Consider the following 25,400-nt stretch of genomic DNA (forward strand, 5'->3'; position numbering starts at 1 on the left):
GGTGAACGCACTTCTGCCTGGGCAGCCAGATGGCAGCCACCTCTGAGTGGGAGCCAGTGTGGCTATCACCACATGGATGATGGAAACCAGTTATCCTGGAGACTGCTGCCAGGTTATCATCTACCAAAGTGAAGACAAAAAGTCGTGGTGTCCTGAGCCAGCCAGCCCTTCATCCCGTGCCCCAACCATGTGTTCCTCCTGCTGAGGACACTTGCTGCTGCCAGGATTGATGCTGGATGCTTGCAGGGTCTTTGAAATGCTCAGTCCCTAAAACACAGGCAGGAAAGACTTGCTGGAGACCCACCACCGCTGTGGCCAGTGGGTGGATGAAGACCTCTCCACAGCCTGCGCCCCAGGGAGATTTGGGGAAAGTCTGGGGCAGGGAGGAGATGTGAGGCCTCGCAGTTGGTGTAGTGGTGCAAGGGAGGATGCGCTGCTGGAAACAGCTGGCGACAAAGCCCTAATCTTCTTTCTGCGCTGGCTCTAAATTCCTTGGCGCAGATGGACCAGGAGCTGGCCGTGCCGCCCTGGGCCCTGGGGCTGCAGAGCACGGGGCTCATCGGCCCCGAGGGGTGAATCAGCCCTGCACCAGAGGTGGGGGCGGGCCGGCGGGGGCTGGGGGCGGCGGGGGCTGGGGGCCGGGGCCGGAGAGAGGGGGCTGGGGCCAGCGGGGAGCCCCGGAGGGGGCAGCTCTTCCCAGGGTACCGCGCCGGGGGGCGCCGGAGACGTGGGGGTGAGGTTGCTGGGCGACGGTTGCCAGGCGACGGTTGCCGGGCGACACTGGGCCCCGTGCCCCTCCCCGCGCCCTTGCGGCGGTTCCGCAGCGCGGACCGGGGGTGGGGGGGATGCGCTGACGTCACCGCTCCATCCCGGCCTCGTGCCCTCCCGGTCCCCCCCCCACTTCCCCCCGGCGGCGGCGGCCAACCAGAGCGTGGGGCGGCGCGGGCGGGGACCGCAGGGGCGGGTCTGCCGCCACCCGCACCGGCACCGGCATCGGCATCGGCATCGGCACCGCACCGCACCGCACCGCACCGCACCGCACGCGCGGCTCGGCCCCATGCCGGCGTCCCCCGCGCACGGCTGAGCGCTGCCCCCCGCCGAACCGGGCACGAGCGCGGGCACGGGCACAGGTAGGGGCGGGCGGCACCGTGCGGGACGGGGCAGCCCCGGCACGCCCGGGCGCGGCTGCGGCAGTACGGGCGCGGTCCGCGGGCTCCGTCAGAGGGGGGCTCTCGGGGCTGCCCGGGATGGCGGGACCGCGCCGCCCGGCACCGGCGGGGGCGAGGCGTGGCGGGGGGGAACCGGGACGCGCCCTCCCGGGGGCCCGGCGGGGCGAGGGGCTGCGGCCGGCGGCCATTTTGCGGGGCCCCCGAGGTGCGGGGGAGGGGGACCGGGTGGGGGCTGCCCGTGGGTCCCCAGCGCGGCGCCCGGCGGGTGCCTCCTCGACTTCCAGAAGGATCCCGCCGCGGGGGCCCCTCCCGGGAACGGGGCGACGCCTTTGCGGCCTCGGCACCATCCTGCGGTGGGGAGGGGGAGGGTGGCGGCCCCGTCGCCCGCGGGAGGGGGCACGCGTGCCCGTTTTCACCCCCGAGCCGCCCCCACTCCCGCCTGCGGGGCAGGTGGCGCGGGCCATGAAGCTAAGCTCTCTCGTGGCATCGGTATTACGCCTCCGAGTCAACGGCAGCGCAGCAAGGAGCAGTGGGTGCCCCGGGGGGGGTCTCTGGCTGCAGGGTGGGGGCTGGCAAGTGCTGCGACGCCGAGGCTCTCGCTTGCTTCACAAGGACGAGTGGCTGCCGCTGCCGTTGCGCTTGGGGCAGCTGGGCGAGGGCCGCCATGTCACTGCAGGCCAGCGCTGCTGGCTGCTGGCTGGAGGAGGGGTTGGTGCAGAGCCCTGTGCTTGGCCGCCCTGGCTCCCAGCGAGCAGCCCTGCACCTGCCACATTGTCTTCCTCTGCTGCCGCTGCCTGCCTCCTCCTCCTCCTCCTCCTCCTCCCCCTTGGGGCAGCATCCCTTCCCCCAGACCCGGCAGACCCCCTGTGCGCCGGGGTCTCCTGCCTGCTCAGGTCCCATGCCTTGGCTGCAGGGTTCCGTGTGGACAAGGAACCAGCCGAGCATCTCCCCTGCCACGCCGTGGCCGTCCTTCCATGCCCCAGTGCCCAGAGCATCCCCTTGGCAGGTGGCCTCAGTGGCATGGGGATGAGTGGGGGTGTAGCAGACACCCCCCCACACCCTCCGCTGGGGTATGGCTAGGGGTGTGGTGGGCTCTGCCATCCCCGCAGGCTGTTGTTGACCTCCATTTTGTCTGGGAGGTGACAGCTGGCGCTGGCACAGATGCTGCCACCACCCTGCTGCCTCCCTGTGTGTGGCCAGAGCTCCCAAACCCTTGGGGATGTCAGAACCTGGTGTTTCCTGCCCCCCTGGCTGTCCACCCGTCTCCGTGCCCAGTCATGCTGGTGATCCACAGAAAGTCGCTGCCTTTTCCGTGCAGCTTTTCCCTGCTGCAGGCTTTAGCGTGTGGAAGAGAGGGAGGATGTAGAGAGCAGGTGACGGCGTGTGAGGTGACTTGCCTTTGCAGCAGGGATAGGGAGCTGGCTGGTGGTAAGCAAAACCCTTCATCTACGGCCTTAAATTTGCCACCTGCAAATTTAATCTGCGTTGAAATTCTCAGGGAGCTGCAAACGCAGCCCTGAAGCCGTGTCCCCTGTTGGGGTGGGTGGAAGGCAAGGAGGCACAGGGCAAGGTGGTCATGATGGTACCGGGGAAGCGGGGGCCTGGATTTCAGCTGGGCATTGCAGGGCACCTGCTGCTGCCCTGGGCTGTCCCCTGGGCTGCTTCCCCGCCCACGGGTGCTGCTCCAGGGAAAAATGCACCGTCATGGCCCCTTGTCCCGTGTGGGGCGGGAGGTGAGTGGGGAGCAGCCGCTGGGCTCAGCGGACAGGTGCCGATGATGCACTGTCATCTGGGCCGGCTGCCCCCACAGTCTCCCACTGTCCTCATTGTCCCCAGAGCGAGGGGCAGGGTCCTGCGGTTCCAGGTGGACCTGGTGGGCCCCAGCGAGGGGCGCAGAGGAAGGGCTCGTTAAAACAAAGCCTGTCGGTGGCTGAGAACACCGTGGCTTAGGAGGCACAGCCAGATGGGGCGTCCACCCTCGCCGCCAAGGTGACGTGGGCACGCATGCAGACAAAAAGAGAATTTCACCTTGGATTTCCCCGGACACAGGCAGCTCTTCGTCTGCCAGTGCTGCCTGCAGCCCTGGCGAGGCAGCCCCTGCCCTGTGCTGGTCGCAGGGGATGGGCCATCCTGGCCGTGCTGACCCGTGTTCGCATCACTCAGGCCCCAGTGTCGGGCAGCACCCAGGGGACCAGCTGCTGCGTGCCCCGCAGCATCCTTAGGGGAAGTGTTTGCTGCGGGTGGCACTCGGGGACAATGCTCCCATCCCACTGGTCACCTCTTAGTGGTGGCAGAAGGGCTCCCTGTTGGTAGCCTTTGGACTTAAGAGAGCTCTTGTTAGCTCATCTCTGCCCAATTAATCTTAGCTGATCCAGTTAATCGTGGCTCTCTAGGCTTTTCGCTCGTCACCGAGGGCTGGCGGGTGTGTCAGTAGGGATGGGCAGAGTGCAGCAGGCTGCGCAGGAGAGGGGGAAGTGATGCCCTGCGGGGTCGGGGGCAGATCCGTACATGCCCCCCAGCGCCATGGCCCTGGGGACTGTGCTGTCCTCCTCTGCTGTCTCCTGTGTGCGTGGGGTGGCCCTGGGAGGAGGTGGGGAGGGAGCAGGGCGCTGGGCTGGCCCGCTCCCAGCGAAAGGCTGATAGCAGCTTATTGAATTTCTCGCGATGGCGGATTAAGCGGGCCGCAGCTGGCCGTCCCCGGGCAGGGCGAGCTGGCTGGGCTCGAGCTGCTTGCCCTGGGGGAGGCTGCCGACCCCTGCCCTGCCTGCCCACAGCCTGCCCGCTGCAGGGTGTCCCCTCCCTCTGCAGGGTGCTGGGCACCTGTGCCTGGCGGTGCCGGTGCTGCCCGGTGGTGCTGCCGTGTTAGGCGCGCTGCAGGCTGAATTCCTCACTCTGGCTGAGCCGGGGGAAATAAGAGTTGGGAGAAGGAGAGGAGACTCGGGAAGAAGCTGGGTGGGGGTCTGCCAGTGCTCCCTGAGGGGTCCTGGTGCTGCGGTGGCAGAGATGGGGCTAAGGGAGCTGCAGAGGAGGGGGGGGGGGGGGGGAAGCGGCGTGTCGCTGGCTGAGGAAGCTGAGGGAAATGGATGGAGACAGAAAATGGAGCCGAGCTTGCGGCTCTGCGGCATGGCATACGGGCAGGGAGCGGGGCCCGTGCCGCGGGGCGAGGCGAGCCAGGTGGCTTGCTGGGAGTGCACTGGGGTGGCAGGGAGAGAGGAAGGGTCCTGCTGGCAAGGAGGGGGCTTCTCATGGCCAGCGAGGGTGAGCTGGCAGGGGTACTGGCGTGGGGCTGAGTGGGCCTTCCTGGCAGAGGGAAGAAGGCAAGCAGCCCCCAACGGGGGGCATGCAGTAAGGTGAGGCACTCAGAAAAGTGGGACAAAAGAGAAACTGGAGATTCTACGTGGGAGGTGAAGTGACAGGGCTAGAGGGGGCTGTGATGGGAACGGCATGAGGGTGGGAGGGAATGAGGGGCAGGGTCTGAAGCTGCCCATGGCAAGGCAGCTGTCAGTCCCAGTGCTGGTGGGGTGGCCGTTCCAGCACCAGTGGCTCTTGCTGAGGGCTATGCCACAAGGCAGGAGCCTCGGGACCTGACCCGCCTGGGAGCTGGAGAGACTGCTCAGTGGGGGGAAGAAAGCTGGTCCTGGCTGTGCAGGAGGAGAGGGAAATGTTTGACACGGGCAGGTGTTGGGTGCTGTGTGGGGTTTAGCCCAGCAACAGATCCATCGTCCCTAAGCACCAGTAGTGCCACAGGGTGCAGCAGCTTGAGCCGATGGCCTCATGTGAATGCAGCCCTTCCACCCAGGAATGTATCCCGTTGGGTATGTTGGTTGAGAAAACCCAACTTTTTCATTCCCCTTTGGCGTGGAGTCATGTTTGATTTTTCCTTTCTCTTCCATATGAGAAAGCAGATGAGTGGGGAACGCAGAGGGCCGTTGGTACATGGCAGCCTGCTCTCTGGCTGAGGGACCCAACGGTGGTGTTAAAAGCCCGCTTAAAATAATCCACGCTCAAGAAAGCCTGAGTCTAAAATGCTTGAACCCGCTTAAAATAATCCACGCTCAAGAAAGCCTGAGTCTAAAATGCTTGAACTCTGGAGCTGTTGGGATTTAAGGGTGCAATTGCTGGCTGAGGACAGTGGGAGCTCTGGAGCCACCCCAGCAGGGCAGTGAGAGGGAGGGAGGATTTGGGAACACTTAAGAGGAGAAGATTTGTCCTCCTCCTGCTGTCAGGGATGCAGACTCAATTTTAAAACAGGCAAAGCATTTTTAAAAGACAGAGCTGAGCTTGTAATGCTTTCTGGCTGCAAATGTTTCCATTGCACCATGAATATACCTGGCTTTGGGCAGAGCGTACATTGGTTTTCCTCCCACCCCCTTTGGAAATGAAAACTGGAACTGTCAAACCTCAGTTAGTTTTAAAGCCATCTCCTTCTTTTGGGACACTTTCTGTGGATTTCTTTTTCTCTTCTATACCCCCTCCCCTCTGCCTCCTTTTCCACAAATTCAGCTCCACTTCCTTTGGGTCGTGGTCCACATAACCAGAGCTGTGCCATTGATCTGCTTCCTAGAGTGAGCATCCCACTGGCAAAGACCAGGCTCAGAAAGCCCTAGGGCGTTTGCAGACACCCTTGCAGGAGTCCTGTAGGCACGGATGCCAGAGGAGCCAGTGCCTGCCTGTGCTGTGGGGTGCTGAGCTCCTCTTCCACTGGTCAGCTCAGCATGAGGAGCCAGGGAGCAGGGGATGCGCGGAAGCGGGGATGGATGTTAGAAGGCAGGAATGGTTTTTGTCAGGGCTGATCCTGAACGACCCAGCGGTCAAGGGAGGGACCCCAGCATCATTTTCTGGCCAATGCCAGGTAGGCTTAACTGGGACTTGGGGAGGGTGGGACAAGCTGTAGAGAGCCTGCGCGCCAGTGCTGGGATGAGAGGCTGCTGTGGGAGACGTTAGAAAGCAGTTTGTTTCGTCTTGTGAGGTTTGTGATTTATTAGCAAAAGGAGTGGAAAAATGATCGTGAATTGGAAGCTTCAGCTGAGTGCGATTGCCACTGGCTTGCTGGCTGGTGCTGCTCCTGCTGACGCCGCACATCTGCTTGTGCTGGGAGCTGAATGAGAGGCAAATACCAGTGGTTGTGTTCAACAGCCGCCTCCTTTCTCGACATGAATGTAATGCCATCATTTTCCTCCCCTGCCTCCACCCAGTCCTGCTGACCAGCCAGTCCCTGCTCTTCGGGGGCCAGGGCAGAGGCAGGAGGCTTGGGTGATGGGCAGGGGGTTGTGGACTTGCTTGCAGGCGAGGGGCCACCTGCTCAGCACCGTTGGCACCCTGGGATGGAAAAAACACTCCCTGGGGGTCACACTGATGCTGACAGTCCCTATGTGCCCTGTCCTCTGCTGTGGGCGCCCACTGAATAATGCCACAGGGTGATGGAGGGTGATGGATGCTGCCCTGGGGTAAGGGCAGGGATGTCCCTGGGACTGAGCAGGGATTCCTGACCTGAGATACAAGGGGAAGGGGGAAGAGGCAAAATGTGGGCAGATCAAGGGATGAAGCAAAATGTCATCTTCCACACAGAGACAAACTAGCGTTCCCGGGAGGTTTCATTGCACACGATTTCTGTTCATTTTGCTGGCACATCTGTGAGATGGGGATTGGGATGCAAGCTTTCCTAACCCCCTCTTTTCTTCCCTCCCTGCAGGACAGCTGCTGCTCCCTGCTAGCAGGACCCACCTCCAGCTGGTGCAATGGCGGGAGCATCTGTGAAGGTGGCGGTGCGCGTCCGGCCCTTCAACTCCCGGGAGATGAGCCGGGAATCTAAATGCATTATCCAGATGTCGGGAAGCACCACCAGTAAGTGCTGGCGTCAGGGGAAGAGGGGCTCGGGAGGGCTTTGGGTGCTGCCTGGGGAGGAGCGCGCATGATCTGGCCACAGCAGCAAGTGCTGAGCTGCCAGGACCTTTGGTGTGGTTGCCGACAGCACTTGGTGTTGTTTGGAGGAGGGAATCTGGGGTGGGACGTCACCTTTCCCACAGCGAAATACAGTCCTGCTGTTAAAATGGCAGCAGTGAGATCTACATGGCACTGAGCCCTCGGGTGTCGGTGGTGCTGAGTGGGGCAGCATCCCTTGGCAGGTGATGGGGAGGAATCAGAAAAGCCTGAAAACACTGGTGCATTGATGTGGAGCTGAGGGTGCCCAGCCTGTGGTCGCCTGCCCAGGTGTGGCAGCTGTGCACCAGGCAGTGAGCGGCTCCTGACGGCACTGCCTGGTTGGCTCCTGCACACCACGGTGCGCTGGGACCCATCCCTGCTTCCGCGGGGCTTTGAGCCACAGCACCAGCAGCATGGAGGGGTGGGAGCAGGGTTTGCTGAAGGAATGGTGTGCTTGAGGAGGGGGGATGTGGCCCGGGGGGCTTGGGGGTTGCCTGTCCCATCAGAAGCCCATCTGGAATTTGTCCCTCTTTAAATAATGGCTGATGAAAGTATGGGGTGGGAAGGGTGGCTGAATCCCTTCTCTTTGGCTCTGGAAACCTCCAGATGGGACAGCATCTAAAATAACTCCCTCCCTGCCTGCCCGGGACTTCCTGCGTCACTGTCATCCGTGGGTGAAACACCAGCACCAGCCACCCCCGTGGCGGGTGCGCTGATGGGCTGCTATGACAACCCCAGCGGGAGGGGGAGGAGGGCACCCCGGGGGTGCAGGGCAGCTTTGTGACCCTGCCAGGTCTCCCACGCACCATGGGACGGGGAGCAGGAATGTGGGGGTCAGTGCGGCAGCATCTGCTGGTCTCTGGCGTCCTGAGGGGGGCTCTTCCTGCCCGGTTGCTGCAGGGATGTCCTGCCTGCCTGCAGTGCGGAGCTGGTCCCCTTGTGCCAGGGCAGCCTTTCTAGCCCAGCAGGAGCTGCACGCGTGCCCAGGGCCAGGCTGCCAGCAGGGGAGATGTCCTTTCTGGCCCTGATGGGTGCTGGGGACCTGGCACACCCCAGGCCCGGTCAAGAGCGTCAGGCGTCCCCCACCTCTGCCGTGGCCATGTTTGCTCAGGGTGATCTGGCTGTGCCCATCCTGCCACCCCCAGCCCCGCTGTCTGCAGCCCCACCCCAGGGCTGCCCCAGGCCCCTCGTCCCCCTGCCCTTGCTGGGGAGGGCTGGCCAGGCTGCAGGCAGGGGCAGTGTCCCAGCCAGCCCTTTGCTGACAGTGAGGTTTTTCTCCATGAGTAGACAAACCATCAGCTAATCCCCTTGGCTGGGGGGAGGTGATGGTGGGGGGACGACAACACGGACTCTGGTGCCTGCTTGTGCTGCTGGCTGGGGGAGGCAGAAGGATGCTTGTAGTACAGGCTGCTCCCCCTGGCCCCCAGAGCGGGACTGTCTCAGCCCCCCAGCTCCTTGCAGAGAAGCCAAAAATAAATGTGTTTGGAGGGGTGGGAACAAGTTTCACCCTTCCCAGGATTATTTACGGAGACCCCTGCGCGTACTGAGGTGGGGCAGGTTGTTCTTCTGGCTAATGCATTAAGCCCCGTGGGGAGCAGCAGGGGCCGGGGACCAGGGCAGGAAGGGGTCAGCCCTCCTCTGCCATCCTTTTCCCCCTGAACTTACAAATGCCGTCCCCTTGGCTTGCTGCAGCCGTGGCTGCTCACCTGCCTGCCGACACTGCTGCTTTGTTCCCGTAGTGTCCCCTGCTCTGTGCGGCTGTGGGGACTGATCTGGGCACCAACAGCCCTGGTCCCTCTCCTGGCAGCTCCCACCAAGATGGAGAGGAAGGGACCCCAGATTTCATCCCGCAAGGCCATTAATATTCTCTTTCCAGAGCCATGCTTCCCTGAGCTTCAAAATACAGCGATTCTCTCCTGTGGGTCCTGGGTTTTATCCTGCTCAGTGCTTGGTTGCCTGCTTGCTGCACTCTGCCAGGCTGCTGGCTCTTCAGGGTGAAGACAGGAGTCATCTCCAGACGTTTTCCTCCTCCCCCTCTTGTCTGTATTTCTGCCTTCCCCCCCCACCCCACCTTTTTTAATCCCCTTTGGCAGAGCATGAATCTTTTGAATCTTTTGCAGCAGCTTTGCAAAAGCCCTGGGGTGCCTGATCACAGGAGAGGAAAAAAAAAAGTCAGGAGCATCCAGCCACATGGGGGTAAATAAATGGGAATAAAAGGGGCTTGGGGAGTGTGTTTCAGCTCAGGATGAGAGACCTGCTGCTCTTAGTTTGCTCCCTTCTCCCCCATGTCCCAGTCTCTGGCCTGCTGGGCAGCTCAGCAGCTGGGCAGCTGCAGCTGGGATGCCCAGAGCTGCTTGGTGCCATCCCTGGCTGCTTCTCCGCCCCGTGCCCAGCATGGGCTGGCACTGGGATGCAGAACAGCCGCCTTGTGCAGCACCATCCTGCCCACTCCTGCTTTTGCCTGTGTTGGACTCATTTTTTGGGGGGTAACGCTCCTGTTCACTCTAGCAAGGATCACCTCTGCAGGGCGGAGACGGACTGGACACAAGCTTTGGGGAGCCAGGTGGCATGGCAGAGCTGCCAGATGAACCCCAGAAGCCATTGGATGTGTTCCACCTAGCTTCTTGCATGGCCTCCACACCTGCTTTGCTTTACGACAGCCACTCACATGCCCTCAACACACCGGCCAGGCACCGGCCCCTGTGGCTGCCCACACTGACGAGAAGGCTCGGTGCCATTTTGGTCTGGATCTCAGTGGGGACCTCCAAGTCCCTTTTTGCAGTTGCTATGGAGATGTCACTTCCCAGCCCTTTCTCCCGGTAATTAGTCTGCCTGGGATTCAGGAGGCATCCAGAGCATCTGAGTCACGCTGCCTACAGTGGGCAGGCAGGCAAGGAGCCAGCACCCAGCCCCTCTTTGGTGCTGGAGCTTGGCTCCTGCCCACAGTGAGGGGCATCCGAGCAGCACTGTACTGTGGTTTCATGGTCAAGACTGGGTCCTGACCCAGCTTCCCACCTTCCACCTGCCCACCTTGCTGCCTTTGCTGGCAGCAATGAACCGGTCTCAGGCCAGAAGTGGTGGATCTCTCCTGGGGGAGAATCCGTTGCGGCAACGGGGGAGGAATTTGGAGCAGAAAGCATCCGTATCCGTAACACCATTCACCAGGGCATCTGAGCCTGCGGGGAGCGGGCTGTGCCGTGCCTGAGGTGCTGGGGAAGGTCCCAGCTTGAATCCCAAACGGGCATGAGCGCTGGCCAAGCAGCAGCCCTGGGGCAGGGCAGGTTGGGGCTGTGGTGGAGCGAGCTCCATCAGCCTCAGCGGCGTGTGGCCTCCTTGTCCCTGGCAGTGGCAGGGAGCGGCTGTGGGCTGTGGGCTGTGGGCACAGGAGCTGTGCTGTGCTGGCCTGCAAGGTCATTTCAATGTCGCCTAATGTGACTGATGGCTGGATCTCATGACTACCCTGCTGGTTTGGGTTTCCTCTGACACATCTGTTGTTTCAGAAAAAAACCCATCATAAACGCTTTGCAGGGGGTGGGGTGGGAAAGCAGTGAGTGAGGAAGAGAAGTGATGCAGTCTCCAGTTTCCATGGCAACGTCCTTTTCATCAGGGGATGGGAAAAAGCAGGCTCTTGTTTCCGCTGGCATTAACCAGCCTGTTGGGGCTGGGTACCTAAAAGAAAGCACAGGGGAGGGGTGGCAGGAGCCAGAGGGGCCGGGGGGAGCCTCGATGGGGCTGTGGCTGCTCCTGCCCCACAGCACCAATGTGTGTGGCTTTGCGCACGGCCCCTCCAGCTGTGGGATGAAGGAAGAGTTTGATCCTCCTGTGCTGGTCCTAGTGCCACGCGCTGTGGGCAGATGCTGAAGCAGGAAGGAGCCCGAGGGAAGGAGCCGTCTCCCCTACACTGTGCCCAGCAGGGTGTTTGGGCAGGGCTCTGCCCTGCTCGCCGGGCTGCTGCAGGCTCTGCCAACCACGGCACCCACATCTTCTGCCGGGACTGTTGGGGTCTGGGGGCTCTGGTCCCGCCTGCACAGCTGGAGGGTCCCAGTCCCACTTTCCAGGACCATTTCAGACTGAACCCCATCACCCTTCCCTTGTGAGCAGGATCCGGGTGGCAGGGGTACCATGGGTGGCTGGGTGGCTTCATGTTCCCCTCTGTTTGCCCCTAGCTATCCTGAACCCGAAGCAGCCCAAAGAGACACCAAAAAGCTTCAGCTTTGACTATTCCTACTGGTCCCACACCACGGTAAGCAGTGGGAGGCCTGAGACTGCCTGAAGCACTGGGCTAGGTTGGGGAGAGGCAGGAGGAGCCCCTTGCCAAATTTCTTCTTGCCCCCCTCCTCTCTGCAGCCCGCAGACATCAACTATGCATCTCAGAAGCAAGTGTACCGTGACATTGGTGAGGAGATGTTGCAGCACGCCTTTGAAGGCTATAACGTCTGCATCTTCGCCTACGGGCAGACAGGTGCTGGAAAGTCCTACACCATGATGGGGAAGCAGGAGAAAGACCAGCAAGGAATCATCCCACAGGTACTGCTTGGTGAAAAGCTGCCTGTTACCCTGGTCCCAGCGGGGTGCCCAAAGGAAGTGAAGAGGGGAGCAGGGCAGGAGTTGGGCCAGGCTTTGGCAAGGTCTACTGCAGTCCTGCCGTGGCAGTGAGCCAGGGTGGCTCTGCCAGAGGGTTGGGGGACAGTGAGTGTCACACCAGACTCCTCTGAGGCCGTATGAATTACGGTTTGGCCACATGAGGCTGGTGTTTGTGAGCAGCAGCAGTCCGAGTGCTGAGCTGCTGGCGGCTGTGCTTGCTGAGCTGCCGCAAGATGTTCCAGCAGAGTGCCATGGGGGTTCTGGGGATGCTGAGCCCACCGTATCAGTAGGGATGGTTCTGCCAGCTCCCCAGGAACTGTCCCAGCACACAGAAGCTCTGTTTTTTGGGGTGAGAAGGTAGAAATCCCTGTGGCTTGGGCACCCCAGGCAGAAGTATTCTTCTGATGGAGGGCTGAGCAGCCTGGCTCTTCTCTCCGCAGCTGTGCGAAGACCTCTTCTCCCGCATCAATGACACGACAAACGACAACATGTCCTACTCTGTGGAGGTAGGCACCCTATTGCTTGCCTAGCCCGGTTCCAGCCTCCCACCCACCTCTGCAAGCCATGCTGGTGTGCAGACCCCTCTTTGGGGGGTCCCATTCCTGGGTGTGATGTGGGTGGGTGTGGCCTGATTCTGTCTGTGTGCTGAGCATCCGTGTCCTGCTGGCCACTAGCCCTGCCTGTGCCCTCTGCTGTAGGTGAGCTACATGGAGATATACTGTGAGCGCGTGAGGGACCTCCTGAACCCCAAGAACAAGGGGAACCTGCGGGTGAGGGAGCATCCCCTTATGGGCCCGTATGTTGAGGACCTTTCCAAGCTGGCTGTGACCTCTTACAATGACATCCAGGACCTCATGGACTCTGGGAACAAGGCCCGGTGAGTTGGGGAAGCAGGACATGGCCAGGATTCGTAGAGTTTGCAGATGTGTCCAGAAGGTCCTGCTTATTAACTTCCTTGCTTTGGCAGTCTGGCTGGTGTGGAGGTGGAAGTCCCCTCCTATCCGAGCGTTGAGTACCCACCACTTATTTTCATGTTACTTCCTTTCTTTTCTCAAAATGCCCTGGAGCCAGCAGGAAAAGACTGGACTTCTGCACATCTTCTTCCAGAGTCCTCTTCTGTCCTCCAGAATCGCCTTCCTATCATGTACCCTGTCCTGAAATGAGCCCTGGCCCCATCACCAGCCACTCCAGTGTCCCCTGCAGAGTGTCATATCTCTCTGTCCTTTTCCCACAGCACGGTGGCTGCCACCAACATGAATGAGACCAGCAGCCGCTCCCATGCTGTGTTCAACATTATCTTCACACAGAAGCGGCATGACGCTGAGACGGACATCACCACTGAGAAGGTGAGAGCAGAGCCTGGCGGACTCAGAGGAACCCACACGGACTCATCAAGGGCTTGGTGTGCTATCAACAGCACTTGGGATGAGATGGTGTGGCCTGATGGAGGGTGGAAACGGGATGGAGATGAGTCCCAGGCACACACTAAGCTCACGGTCCCCTTGAAGTACCGGCCCCTGAATGGGGTATTTGGCAGCTGGTGCCCTCCAGCCCTGCCTGCAAGGTTGTTAGCTCTGCTGCTGGCCAAATCCTGGCTGGGGTGACCCCGCAGAGCCCACCTCTGCCCTCAGAGCGGTGTCACCTTGCAACAAGTCTTTGCTCCATCCATCCTTGGCTGCGCGCTGGGGCCTGGTTTGCTGTGCCTGCCAGGGCTGACAGCCTCGTCTCTGCCTGCAGGTCAGCAAGATTAGCTTGGTGGACCTGGCAGGGAGTGAGCGAGCCGACTCCACTGGTGCGAAGGGCACAAGACTAAAGGTGAGAGCTGGCGTCAGGTCCCCTTCTGCCAGTGGGGACACCACGTCCTGCCCCCTTGTCCCCATCTTTCCTTGCCTGGTTCCTTGCCCAATACGCTGCCAAAATCCTTGACTGGGTTTTGTTTGAAAGCCGCCCAGTGCCAGTTCCACTGGGGTCCATGAGTCCCGGCTGGAAGATGCTGGTTACCCAGTAAGACCAGCTGCTCTGTGCTCGCCCCATACTGGGAATTCCTCATCCTCCTGGTGTACTGGGCTTCAGTGCTGCTATGAAATGGGGCCTGAGCATCCGGGTTTTTCCTCTTTCCACCAGGAAGGAGCAAACATCAACAAGTCCTTGACCACATTGGGGAAAGTCATCTCTGCCCTGGCTGAAATGGTAGGTAGCTAGAGTGCAGACAAGCAGTGGCACCACAGGGGAATGGGCTCAACTCTGAGGGATGGAGCATCCTGGCTCTGAGGGATGGGCAGACCCATCCCAAGCAGTCTCTGGGGCTGGGATGAGCTGGCCTGGTGAGGCTGCCATCTCCATGGGGTGTGCCTGCTGCTCTCTGTGGATGGGCAGCTGTGGTGCGTGCTGAGGAGGGGAGCAGCTCACTTAAACAACCTTTCTGCTTTCTTTGCAGGATTCGGGGCCGAACAAGGTAGGTGCCCTGGTCAGGCCGCAGAAGTGGGGGTTGTTTTTTAGCAGAGTTGGGTGGGAGTGGGTTCCGGAGTGGTTTGGGGTTGAGGCTCTGCCCAGACCCAAGCCATGCTTCTCCTGGGGGCTGGCAGAGCCCTCAGCATCCTTCTCACCCTCCTCACCTGGTGGCTTTCAGTACCTAGCGTTAAACACCATCCTTGGTCCAGGCAGGACATTTCACAGGCAGGACTTGTGGAGCTAAGCAGAGCTGCCCAAGGTTGCAGTTGCTGGGCAGAGCCATCCTCTGAGTCCCCGTGACTGGGGACCAGCTGTCACCTTCCCTTTGGAAAGAACAGGGAGCCTGACAGCTCTTCCCTCCACTCTCCGTCCCCCAGAACAAAAAGAAGAAGAAGACAGATTTCATCCCCTACCGGGACTCAGTGCTGACCTGGCTGCTGCGGGAGAACCTGGGTGAGGATGTGGGTGGGAGGTACGGGTTTGGTGGCGGGCATGGCTGCCGAGCGGAGGGTGATGGCTGGCATGGGGACCAGCATCTCCCTGATGCAGGTGTATCTCTCGGTACAGGGGGAAACTCCAGGACAGCCATGGTCGCTGCTCTGAGTCCTGCTGACATCAACTATGATGAGACCCTCAGCACCCTCAGGTAGGAAGAAGTGCACCTGTCCCCCACAGCAGGCAAGGGCAGGGGGGGTCTCTGAAACCTAAGCACTGCCACATGCTCTCCTCACCTCTGTGGTATCCCGGGCTGGGGGGTGCTGTGAGCAGACCCTGAAACCTCAGACAAGAGTCTGAAGGGTTGTCCCGGTGCCGAGATCCTCCAAATCATCACTTGCTGAAGGGGCTCAGTGTCACTCCTGCTTGCCCAGTAGCTGGGGCTTTGACCCCTCCACCAGTACTCAGGGCTTTGCCCTTCCCTAGGTACGCGGACCGTGCCAAGCAGATCCGCTGCAACGCCGTCATTAATGAGGACCCCAACAACAAGCTGATCCGGGAGCTGAAAGACGAGGTGGCACGCCTGCGTGACCTTCTCTACGCCCAGGGCCTCGGGGACATCATTGACAGTAGGTACCACCCGGTGTGCTCTGGCAGTGGTTCCAGGCAGAGGCAGGCTGGAGTCCCCCCTGCCTGCAGGGCTGCATCCCCACAGCTGCCCTGCATCCTGCTCTGCCAGCCCATGGCAGCATCACACTGCTGAAGTGTGGCCGGGACACCTCCAGCGAGCCCCTGCATGTGTGTTCGTAACCCCCAGCCCACTTCTGCAAGCAGGAGGAGCTGCTTTACACACAGCAGATCTCCCCTTCTCACCCTCCACCTCCTGTTTTCAGCATCCTGTGCCCGGCAGAGGTGCCAGGAAGATGTTCCCGGGGCTGCGCCTGTCCGTAGCCTCTCTGTGTGGTGTCAGATATCCTGCTGAGATGAACCCACTCTTGTTCTGTTCTCTCTGTCTTACCCCCGCTCCCTGCCCTCTCTCTCTTTCTCTTAGCCCATCCTGCTGCAGGAGGATCCAAATGTGTGTATTCCCCATCACTGGTACTCTCTGTTGCTTCATGGCTTTTGGGAGGTGTAGGCTGCGCCCAGGGGCACCTGTGCAGCATGGGGAAGGGCTCCTGTAGCTGATGGAGAGGCACTTGCCCACAGGCTGGCTGTCCCTGGGGAGCTGGCAAAGGAGATGGTGGTGGAGTCATGGTTAGTGCCTGGGCTCAGGATAGCGCTTGGAGGGACCAGTGTCCTCCCCACTGCTGTGCAGGGGGCTTCATCCCCACGGGGGATCCATGCTGTCATGATGTTTTCCGTTGCTGCTGCTGCTGCTGCTGCTTCCTCTGCTGGCGCTGGGGCTCGTTGGGACTGGAGCCTGGCACGGTGCTTGGGTGGACTGGCACGGTGCTCTCCCAGTGGAGGGGTCTGTGGTGATGGTTAGGAGGTTTTTGCCTGTGGATAAGCGCTGTTGCCCCTCGTGCCCTGGGCCAGGCAGTGCAGCCAGGCTATGGTGAGCCCATGGAGGAGACGGGGACCTGGCTGGTCCCTTCCTGGCTCAGCTTTCCCAGATGTGGGCTGGTGGAGATGGGTGACTAACGCTGCACCTGCTAACCTGTGCCCTGCCTGCCTCCGGCTCAGCGTGCTGAGCCCCTGCAACTTCTCAGGGCTGGAGGAGCATCTCTGATACCTGGGTCCCTTTGTCGTGGGGTCCCGTGGCAGCCGATGTGTGGGGTGCTGGTGGACAAGTGCCGCTGCCTGTCATAGGCATGCTGCCACCCTGCCTTCACTTCGCACTCTCTCTGGTTGCCCCACCAAGGCCCTGCATCAGCGGGCCAGGGGCTTGGGCTCTGCCAGCGAGGGGATCCCACAGCTCCTTTTGCTCCCTTCCCTTGACCCCCTTGTAGGGTGGAGGGCCACTGCTTCTCCTCCCCTTCCCTTCTCATTCCCTGCCCCCAGATCCAGCAGTCTGGGGCAGCCGGGCAGGGAAAACCACCTGGGCTGTGTCAGTGGGGGAGGATGACAGGGGCAGCGGCACGCTCTTGGGGAGAATGTTTGATCCCAGACCTGATGGCTGCAGGGTGTGGTGTTGCAAAAAAGCAGCCCCAGGAGCCCGGGAGACCTCCAGGGCTGTTCCAGCAGCTGCTTCCCAAGACAGCCCCATGCTCCTGGGGGCTGCCTGGGCTGGGGGAGGGATGTGTGTGCCCTTGCCCTGCTGCTGCTTGTGCTGCTGTGCAGTTGCCTGTGCCTTTTCCATGTAATTCCTGGCTTTCTTCTCAACACACCCAGCCACTCTTTTTTTTCCCCCCAACAGCTTTTCTTGTCTCTATCTTTCTCTTTCTCTTTCTCTTCCTGTCCATGTGCCTTTCCCTGGCCCGTCCCTCCTTCCCCACCCGTAGATGTGTCCGACTTTGAGAACAATAATGATGCTAGAAGGGCTGAGCTGAGTCACCGCCATGACAATCTCTCCACAGTGACCAATGCCATCGCCGGGATCAGCCCCTCTTCCTCCTTGTCAGCCTTGTCCAGCCGTGCTGCCTCTGTCGCCAGCCTCCACGAGCGCATCATGTTTGCTCCAGGCAGTGAAGAGGCAATCGAAAGGCTCAAGGTAAGAGGCAGGATGGAGGGCTGAGCTCAACGCTCTTGCACTGAGGCTTGTGGAGGGGGCTTGGTGTTTTCTGGAAGCCCATTAGGGGTGATGCTTATGGGAAGTGATGCCCAGGTGCACTCTTGCAGAGTGGACAGACCCAGAGGCGCCCAGTGTTCTGGACTGCTGATGGCAGAGGGTTTGGCACAGCTGTGGTGCTGCCATCCTCCCTGCAGGGTGACTGCCGCCTTTGCCCTGTGGGACAAGTGCTCCTGGCTTGAGACGGGTGCTCCCAGCTCAGCATGGTGCAGGAGCGGACTGGCAGCAAGGGGATGGAGAGGCTGGTTTTCGTGCCTCGCTCTTCAAAGATGGGGATGATGGAAAGTTGTGGGTGAAATGCAGTCATGGCTTGTTTAAACCAGGCTGGAACTAGGACCAGTGTCCTGCCGCGGTCTGCTCGGCAGAGCTTGGCAGAGCGAGCAGGTGTGCTGCCTGTAGGATGCCCTAACCCCCTGCTAACCCCGTGCTTGCCAGGAAACTGAGAAGATCATTGCAGAGCTGAATGAGACATGGGAGGAGAAGCTGCGAAGAACGGAAGCAATCCGGATGGAGAGGTGGGTGGGATGGGATGGGGTGAGGTGGGGTGGGCTGGGGTTCCCCAGGCATCTTCACTCCTCTGCACTTTGCCTACAGCAATTCAGCTCCTAGGAGCAGCCAGGCAATCTCGACTGTCCAGCTGTAACCTGGCTGCCCCCCGATCACCCTTGTGCCTACCACGTTAGCCTGCATGGTCATGGTCTGCTCTGAGCAACCCTCTTGAGGCACAGAGAGAGCTGAAGCAAGCCCTATGGCTATGATCTGTGGGTCAAACCCACGGGCTCAGGTCCTGTCCTGGGCTTGTCTAGTGCTGGCTCCAGGGGCTCATGGGGCTTTGACAGGCTCTTTCCCTTGCTGCTTCAGGGAAGCGTTGCTGGCTGAAATGGGGGTGGCCATGAGAGAGGACGGAGGCACCTTGGGTGTTTTCTCTCCTAAAAAGGTAGGATCATCTTACTTTCTTCTTTCCAGCAAACAAGGGCTGGTTTATACCCCCCCAGCTCCCTTTCAACCCGCCCTGTCACTGCTGGCCAGCCCCCAGTATTTCACCGGCCTTTTCTTGGCTCTGAAACCCACAGGGGAAGTAGGTGTTGACCCTGCTGGGTACGAACATTGGTGGAAACTCATGGCTAAACATCCAGCCCTCGTTGCCTGGATGCTGTCCCCATTCAGGTGGGGCTTCGCTTTTGATCGCTGTGTTGGACTTCAGTGTCAGCTTTTAAAAATCCATACTTCGGGGTATATGAAATTGCTGCCACTGAAATTGGCAAGTGTGGGTGTGGAAATATTCCATACTCTTTATTACTTGTAGTATCCTGGAAAGTATTTTCTTAGCAAATACCAGCCATGCCCCAAAGAGTTTGTGCACCCGTGAACCCTGCCAAGCACCAGTTACAGGACGTTATGCCCCCTTACTCATCTGTGTAACTGTTGTGGTGGTGATACCAGTTTACGGTCCCAAGCCTGCAAAACCTGCAGAGCAGCACAGGCTCCTAAGGCTGGTAGGACCAGGGCATGCTCGCTTGGCTTTCCTGCTGCACTGAGGGATGCTCTGAGAGCTGATGCTCGTTGGCTTGGCCAAATGTCTTAGTAGATATGTGTGTCCCAGCTGGGGTGGTGGCACTCAGTGCTGAAGGCTTTGGGACCTTCCCATTGCATGCCTTGGAACAAATTTATATACTTCTGTCTTTGTTTCTCATTCTTGTCTCAGCTGCTGCCTGTTAGGACCCCAGACCTTTGTGTAGAAAGTGTGGGGGTTTATTCCCCGAAGCAGGTTGGTCTTGGAGGTGGGGTATTGCTGTGGTGGTCTTAGTTCCTCCTTGCTCTTCAGCTGTCTGGTGGGTGGAAACTCTTCTGACTTCTCCAGTGGCTGGCAAGGAAAGTTAGTGTCGACAGTGTGCAAAACTCTGTTTTGTTAAGGGCAAAGCAGGGCAGGACTTTGTTGTCCTGCCGTGTGCCATCACTGGGGTGGTTACCTCTCCAAGGAGCTTAGTGGAAGGTAGAGCGTATGCCTTCTACTAGCCAGCCTTGCAAATCTGGAGAAAAACTGTAAACTGAAGGAGTCTCAGAGCCCACGACTACATGTCTGCCCAGAGAGGCCAGAGGTTAAATGTTATAGCCAGCTTACTCCTGCCAGCCACCATGGAGGAGGAGAGCCTGCATTTCCCTTGACCTCCAGCTCTCCTGCACTATTTGGAGTGAGTCTCTCCTATCAGTCAGGGCTTGTAGCACTGTTGTGAGGGGGAAACTTCTGCTTGCTGGGTGTTAGCAGGCTGGCAAGACATTTCTTACGGTCTCTATTCTTATTTCTGGGAAACTCAGAACTTCACTTACTGATGCTCCTGGGACTTGACCTGTTGCCTGAAGGTGCAATCACAGCAGTTTGCAGTGGGGTGAACTAAGCTAGCTGCAGTTCTGTGCCCGGGAGAGAAGCTTCCCTCCTGTCAAGAACAAAGTGGTTTGTGACCCAGGGAAAGAAAGTGATGGGAGGGGACTGTTAGGACCAGGGAGTCAAATTCAGCCTGCAGGTGCGGCTTCAGGTCTCCACTACTTTTCATTGAACCTCTAGTTTGGGAGCTGCTCTTTTGGGTGCTTCATCTGTCCTTGTACCATCAGTGGAAAAAAACGGGCACTTTTAGTTCCCTTACCCTAAACCGGCTGCCGCACAGGACATGTCTCTGCCTCAGCTACACTGCCGGCGGCGGAGCTGGGGGCTATGGTGAGGCCAGGGCCCATGGGCATGCAGCACGGGTAAGCAAGGTCCAGCCCCAGGAGACACTAAGCCATATCAAGGACTCCTCGTAGGAAGTGTTCAGCTCCCTGCTGGGCTTGTTTGCAACACAAATTTTCAAAGGCAGCCAGGGGAAGGGCGCCCAGGGCTCAGACCTTTGAGGAGGAAAGCAAGGGGGCATGTGGAGGCAGGTCATCCTCATCCCATTCTCTGCAGTCCCCTTGAAAAGTACCTGCCTAGGCATGTTGTCCTAGAGCTATGGAGAGCAGGAGAGCCTGTGCAGGGGCCAGCCCGAAGTGTTGCTGGGTTCCCAGCTCCCTGGGAGCACCCCTCAGTAGATGAGCCATACCAGGGTAACTCCTTGTTTGTCTCTCCCAGACGCCACACTTGGTCAACCTGAATGAGGACCCGCTCATGTCCGAGTGTCTTCTCTACTACATTAAGGATGGGATAACAAGGTGAGGGCCAGGTCCCATGGAGTGGTGGGAGCCTAGCCCATATCTCAGTGCCTGACTTGCCTCGGTGGGCGGTAGGGTGATAGCTGTCTCCAGGCTGGACACCGTTCTGGGGCATCCCCGAAGTGTCGTGGCCATGTGGGAAAAGTGTACGTGCCTGGCAATCTCATTAGGGATGGTGGTGCTGCTGTGCACCAAGGGCTGCTCCCGTCAGCTCGATGGATGATTCGGGGAGGGGAGGCCCAGGGAAGGGCTGCTTTGAGGGAGGATCAAGCTGGGTTTCCCCCTGGCAGGGTTGGCCGGGAAGATGCAGAGAAGAGACAGGACATCGTTCTCAGTGGGCACTTCATTAAGGAAGAGCACTGCCTTTTCCGCAGCGACACCAAAACCGGCGGTGAAGGTATTCCTTGTCCGGAGTGGCTCCACCTCCCCAGGGACCCCAGTCCCCAGGACCTACCCCCGGCTGGGAGTTCTGCCCTCCTTGGACTAGTGGGGCTCTCCTGCATGGCTGTGGCTTCTCTGTGCTTCCAGAGGGAGCCACGGCCCTCACCTAGCTGGGAGGGAAGCTTGAGCAAGGCACGTGGAAGCTGCCATGGTGAGGCAGGCTGGGGAGGTCGGGGCAGGATGGAAGAGCAGACTATAGATGACTCCCCCACCCAAGATGCGGAGCCGAGCCCACCCCGCAAACCAGCAGGGATCTGGGGGTGAAAGGGTTTTGGGAGATGAGCCTGGGGAGGCTGGAGATGCATGCTGGAGGCTCTGATCTCCTCTCATGTTCAGTCTTCAGCTGCTTTTAGTCCTCGGGACCGCTCTGATTAACATGAGGTTGGCCGAGCCCTGTTGGTTACCCAGGGTGTGGGTGCTGCTGGTGGGTACCCCAGTGTGCCCCACTCCATACCTGGGGTGCCGACTGGGGCAGCTCTCGCCTTCTGGGGCTGCAGGAGCAGCAGAGTGGGAGGTGCAGGATTTATCCCTCTGCTTCCACCTTACCTTCACTCCTCCTCTCCCCCTCCCACTGTCTCTGCAGTGATAGTGACCCTGGAGCCCTGTGAAGGCGCTGACACCTATGTGAATGGCAAAAAGGTGACAGAGCCCAGCATCCTGCGTTCAGGTGGGTCCCTGGAGCTGGTACACCAGTGGTGCTCTAACCCACTTCCCTCCATCCCACGGGGTCCCTGTAGGCTGTCCTGCGTTAAACCCATGTCCTTTTCCTCCACCCTGCCTGTAACCCTGTAGGAAATCGCATCATCATGGGGAAGAGCCACGTCTTCCGCTTTAACCACCCCGAGCAGGCTCGGCAGGAGCGGGAGCGGACCCCGTGCGCCGAGACACCTGCTGAGCCTGTGGACTGGGCTTTTGCTCAAAGAGAGCTGCTGGAGAAGCAGGGCATCGACATGAAGCAGGAGATGGAGCAGCGGTGAGGGTGCAGGGGATGGGGCAATGGAGAGTTGGGGAGTTGAGTATCCACCTTCAGGTTGGTCATCCTCTCCTTCCCTGTTCCTCCCAGGCTCCAGGAACTGGAGGACCAGTACCGGAGGGAGCGGGAGGAGGCGAATTACCTTCTTGAGCAGCAGAGGCTGGTAGGTGACCAGGATCTGGCTCCTTCTTGGGCTTCCCAGGCATGACTGAAGTCCTGGTGGATCTTTGGATAGGGTGGCTCTGTGTGTCCCCAAAACAAGGGCAAACCTGTCGTTCCTGGGGTTGTCCCCATAAGTTGACCCAGAGGAGGGAGAAGGCCAGGTGCTTGTCGGATGGGGAGAAGCACCATGGCAGCATGGAGGAAGGTCACACTTTGTGGGCTGCATCATCCCTCTCTCTGCTTCCCCCAGGACTATGAGAGCAAGTTGGAGGCTTTGCAGAAGCAGATGGACTCTCGGTATTACCCTGAGGCAAATGAGGAAGAGGAAGAACCTGAAGATGAAGGTGAGGGCTAGGTCCACCACAGGGTTTTGATGCTTTCTGCGGGAGCAAGAAGAGTGGACTGCATGTCCCCTGGGCACCTCTGCGCCCCTGTTCTCCCAGCGGTGGGGTGACTGTCCCTCCATGTCCCCACAGTGCAGTGGACGGAGCGGGAGTTTGAGCTGGCCCTCTGGGCCTTTAGGAAGTGGAAGTGGTACCAGTTCACCTCCCTCCGTGACCTGCTCTGGGGCAATGCCATCTTCCTCAAGGAAGCCAACGCCATCAGTGTGGAGCTGAAGAAAAAGGTGGGTGCCTCAGGCTCCTCTCTGGCGTGCTGTGGCACCCACGGCAGAGGCCACAAGCACAGGCAGCCAGGGAAACGCTGAGGAAGGGGTCACTAAAGGCACCGCATGGCACCTGCCGTCCTCTGAGGCAGCTCACTTGTCTCCCTCTGCTCCTCTCCAGGTCCAGTTCCAGTTCGTGCTCCTCACTGACACACTGTACTCGCCTCTCCCCCCTGACCTCCTGCCTCCTGATGCCGCCAAGGACCGGGAAAAGCGGCCGTTCCCTCGGACCATCGTGGCCGTAGAGGTGCAGGACCAGAAGAACGGGGCGACACATTATTGGACGCTGGAGAAGCTGAGGTAGGAGGATGGTGCCCATGACAGGGAGGGCTTGGCCAGCCTCAGCCCGGTTTCTCCCAGCTGTCCATCGTGTCCCCCTCTGCCTGCAGGCAACGCCTGGACTTAATGCGTGAAATGTATGACCGTGCAGCAGAAGTGCCTTCTAGTGTCATCGAGGACTGCGACAATGTGGTGACCGGTGGAGATCCTTTCTATGACCGCTTCCCCTGGTTCAGGCTGGTTGGCAGGTGAGCGCTTTGGCTCCTTCTAAGCACGGCCGGGACCCGCAGGCAGCCCTGTGGGAGGAAGCGCCGCCAGCTCTGCCACGTGCGGAGCGTTTGTCTCCCTGGGGCCGTGCCATGGGAGGATGCGTTGACCCCCTGGTGCTGGTCAGGGCCCATCTTTACTGCGATGGCTTTCCTCCACATGGACTGCTGGCACCCTGAGAGACCCATGAGCCGCTGAGCAATGCTCCCACTGCCTGCCCTAACACAGTCCTGTGAGGCATGGGCTCTTGGCTTGACACCAGTGGGAAGCGGGGGGCTATGGCTGTCCAGCAGGCTGAGAGCCTGTGCCATCGCAACTTCTGCCCCGGCAGTCACGCGTCCACGTATATGTGTTGGTGTCTGAGCATCCGTCTGTACGGTATGTGCCGCCTGTCTCCGTGCGCTTCCCACTTGCTGGCTGGAAGAGTGCAATGCCAGCAACGAGGATGAGCCACCCTGGAGAAGGGGTCTGCCCCGGTGGGCAGGGGGAGCAGGGGACTGAGCCGCATGGCCCAACCAACCAACCGCACCTGCCACAGCGTTGTCCCCCCCCGTGCCATGGCATGTGGAGAGATTCCCTTCAGTGGTGGAGGCTGCAGTGCCTGCTCTGTCCCCACGTTGCCCACAAAGCCAGCGAGGGGAATCCCCACCATTTGCACCGGCTCCTTGGGTTGCTCCTTTCTCCGCCCTTTATAGCTGATGGCTGTTGGTCGCTTCCTTTAGAAACACACCGGACGGACGGGCAGGTCTTTATTTCCCAGCGGCCTTTGGTTTAAGCAGGAAAAAGCCCCGCCCCAAAACCCAACTCATTAAAAAAAAAAGCCCACCCCCCCCCAAAAAAAAGCAAAATTCCTATTCTTGCTCTCTCTGTTTGGAACAGCTGGTGTTAACCTGTCTTCTATCTTGTTGTACTAACCTTAGTTCAGATATCTCTGGCTGCAACAGCTCTCCTCTTTTCAACACATGCATGAGCGAGCGCATGGCTGATCTCACCCCCTCCCCTACCTTCTCGAACCCCGACTCCGACATCACCGAGCCTGCTGACGAGCAGCACCAGGGGCAGGAGGAGGAGGAGGAGGAGGAGGAGGAGGAGGAGGAGGAGGAGGAGGAGGAGGAGGCGGAGGACCTGGAGGAAGACATCTTTCCGGAGTGCCCACTGTGTGATGGCCGGGATCCGTTTTACGACCGCTCCCCCCTGTTCAGTTTAGTAGGAAGGTTGGTGAGGTTTTAGGAGAGCATGCCGGGAAGGAACTAGCTCTTTCGCATGAGGGAACTGCTTTCGGACACAACTCCCACCTCTGGGGTGTTCCAGAGGCGCAGGGGGTGGCCAGCTGGCCGGGATTGCTGCTGAGCCTGGGGCGCCGGGCAGGGCGGTGAGATGCCCACCGAGGTAGGGCTGTGACAAGCACAGCGGCGCCAGGGGGGTAGCAGGGGAAAAGTAGACGGTGCCAGCTCCGCTGGAGACCCTTTAGGCAGGTCTTGGGGATGATCCCTGAGCAGGGGAGCTCTGCTGCATCTTTGGCACTGAAGGAGCTGAGGGAGCCGCACAGGGGTCTTAGTCCTGGGCATTTCTGTCCCAGGGAGGGCCATCTCCCACCCGACTCGGGGTGACTCCTTGTGGTGCTGGTGGCAGGTGACACGCCGGCACTTCAAAACTGCATGTGCCTCTGGCACCGGCTTGGCCGTCCCAGCTGCAGCGGTCAGCATGAGCCCCCTCTGAGGCGGAGGCTTGAACGTCCTCAGGCGGTCCGGAGGACAAAGCTGAGGGGAGTGAGGGGAGAGCTGGGCACAGGAGGGACGGGAGGGCTCTTCGAAAAGTGGCGTTTTCTCTTGCCTCCCATACCCGGTGCTCGGCTTGGGGCCATCCCTGCCAGCTTGGCACAGGAGTTGTTCAGGGAGGTCGTGGGAACCCGGGTACAGGCTCCAAATCCTCCTCGGCTCCAGCTGAGGACAAGAGCTTTGATGCCTCATACCTGTTGGCCAGGTGACCCCCCCCCCCGGGCTCCATCAGTCTTGGCCTGAGGAAACCCACCAGCTGCCACAAAACTGGCCGTGCTGCCAAACCCGATCACATTCTGCCCATCCCCCAAACAGGATGCGGTGCTGCTAGCTCTGCTCCAGGGCTTTCCCAAAGGGGTGCGTG

General features: G+C 60.0%; 1 protein-coding gene across 21 annotated transcripts in view; it reads left to right on the forward strand.

Moving 5' to 3' along the window:
* The first annotated feature begins 496 nt into the window (after window positions 1-496).
* The window catches only part of KIF1A (kinesin family member 1A), a 42,571-nt gene continuing 17,667 nt past the window's right edge, over window positions 497-25,400 (forward strand). For 4 of the 21 annotated variants that reach the window (XM_080409033.1, XM_080409047.1, XM_080409050.1 and 1 more), the window contains exons 1-27: window positions 638-1,130; window positions 6,862-7,013; window positions 11,258-11,334; window positions 11,439-11,618; window positions 12,116-12,181; window positions 12,374-12,552; window positions 12,910-13,021; window positions 13,413-13,490; window positions 13,800-13,865; window positions 14,113-14,130; window positions 14,504-14,579; window positions 14,694-14,772; window positions 15,048-15,190; window positions 15,613-15,639; window positions 17,003-17,211; window positions 17,725-17,804; window positions 18,151-18,226; window positions 20,393-20,472; window positions 20,763-20,869; window positions 21,497-21,580; window positions 21,706-21,886; window positions 21,977-22,049; window positions 22,299-22,392; window positions 22,525-22,673; window positions 22,834-23,012; window positions 23,102-23,239; window positions 24,179-24,472. In XM_080409033.1, the coding sequence (XP_080265159.1) occupies window positions 6,908-7,013; window positions 11,258-11,334; window positions 11,439-11,618; window positions 12,116-12,181; window positions 12,374-12,552; window positions 12,910-13,021; window positions 13,413-13,490; window positions 13,800-13,865; window positions 14,113-14,130; window positions 14,504-14,579; window positions 14,694-14,772; window positions 15,048-15,190; window positions 15,613-15,639; window positions 17,003-17,211; window positions 17,725-17,804; window positions 18,151-18,226; window positions 20,393-20,472; window positions 20,763-20,869; window positions 21,497-21,580; window positions 21,706-21,886; window positions 21,977-22,049; window positions 22,299-22,392; window positions 22,525-22,673; window positions 22,834-23,012; window positions 23,102-23,239; window positions 24,179-24,472 (2,951 nt within the window). In that variant the 5' untranslated portion in view covers window positions 638-1,130; window positions 6,862-6,907. Of the gene's footprint in view, window positions 595-637; window positions 1,131-6,861; window positions 7,014-11,257; window positions 11,335-11,438; window positions 11,619-12,115; window positions 12,182-12,373; window positions 12,553-12,909; window positions 13,022-13,412; window positions 13,491-13,799; window positions 13,866-14,112; window positions 14,131-14,503; window positions 14,580-14,693; window positions 14,773-15,047; window positions 15,191-15,612; window positions 15,640-17,002; window positions 17,212-17,724; window positions 17,805-18,150; window positions 18,227-20,392; window positions 20,473-20,762; window positions 20,870-21,496; window positions 21,581-21,705; window positions 21,887-21,976; window positions 22,050-22,298; window positions 22,393-22,524; window positions 22,674-22,833; window positions 23,013-23,101; window positions 23,240-24,178; window positions 24,473-25,400 lie in introns of those variants that run through there. The other 17 variants (XM_080409036.1, XM_080409037.1, XM_080409038.1 and 14 more) reach the window with 10 other exon arrangements.

This window comes from Falco punctatus, assembly GCF_963210335.1.
Source record: "Falco punctatus genome assembly, chromosome: 13".
NCBI classification, from domain to species: Eukaryota; Metazoa; Chordata; class Aves; order Falconiformes; family Falconidae; genus Falco; species Falco punctatus.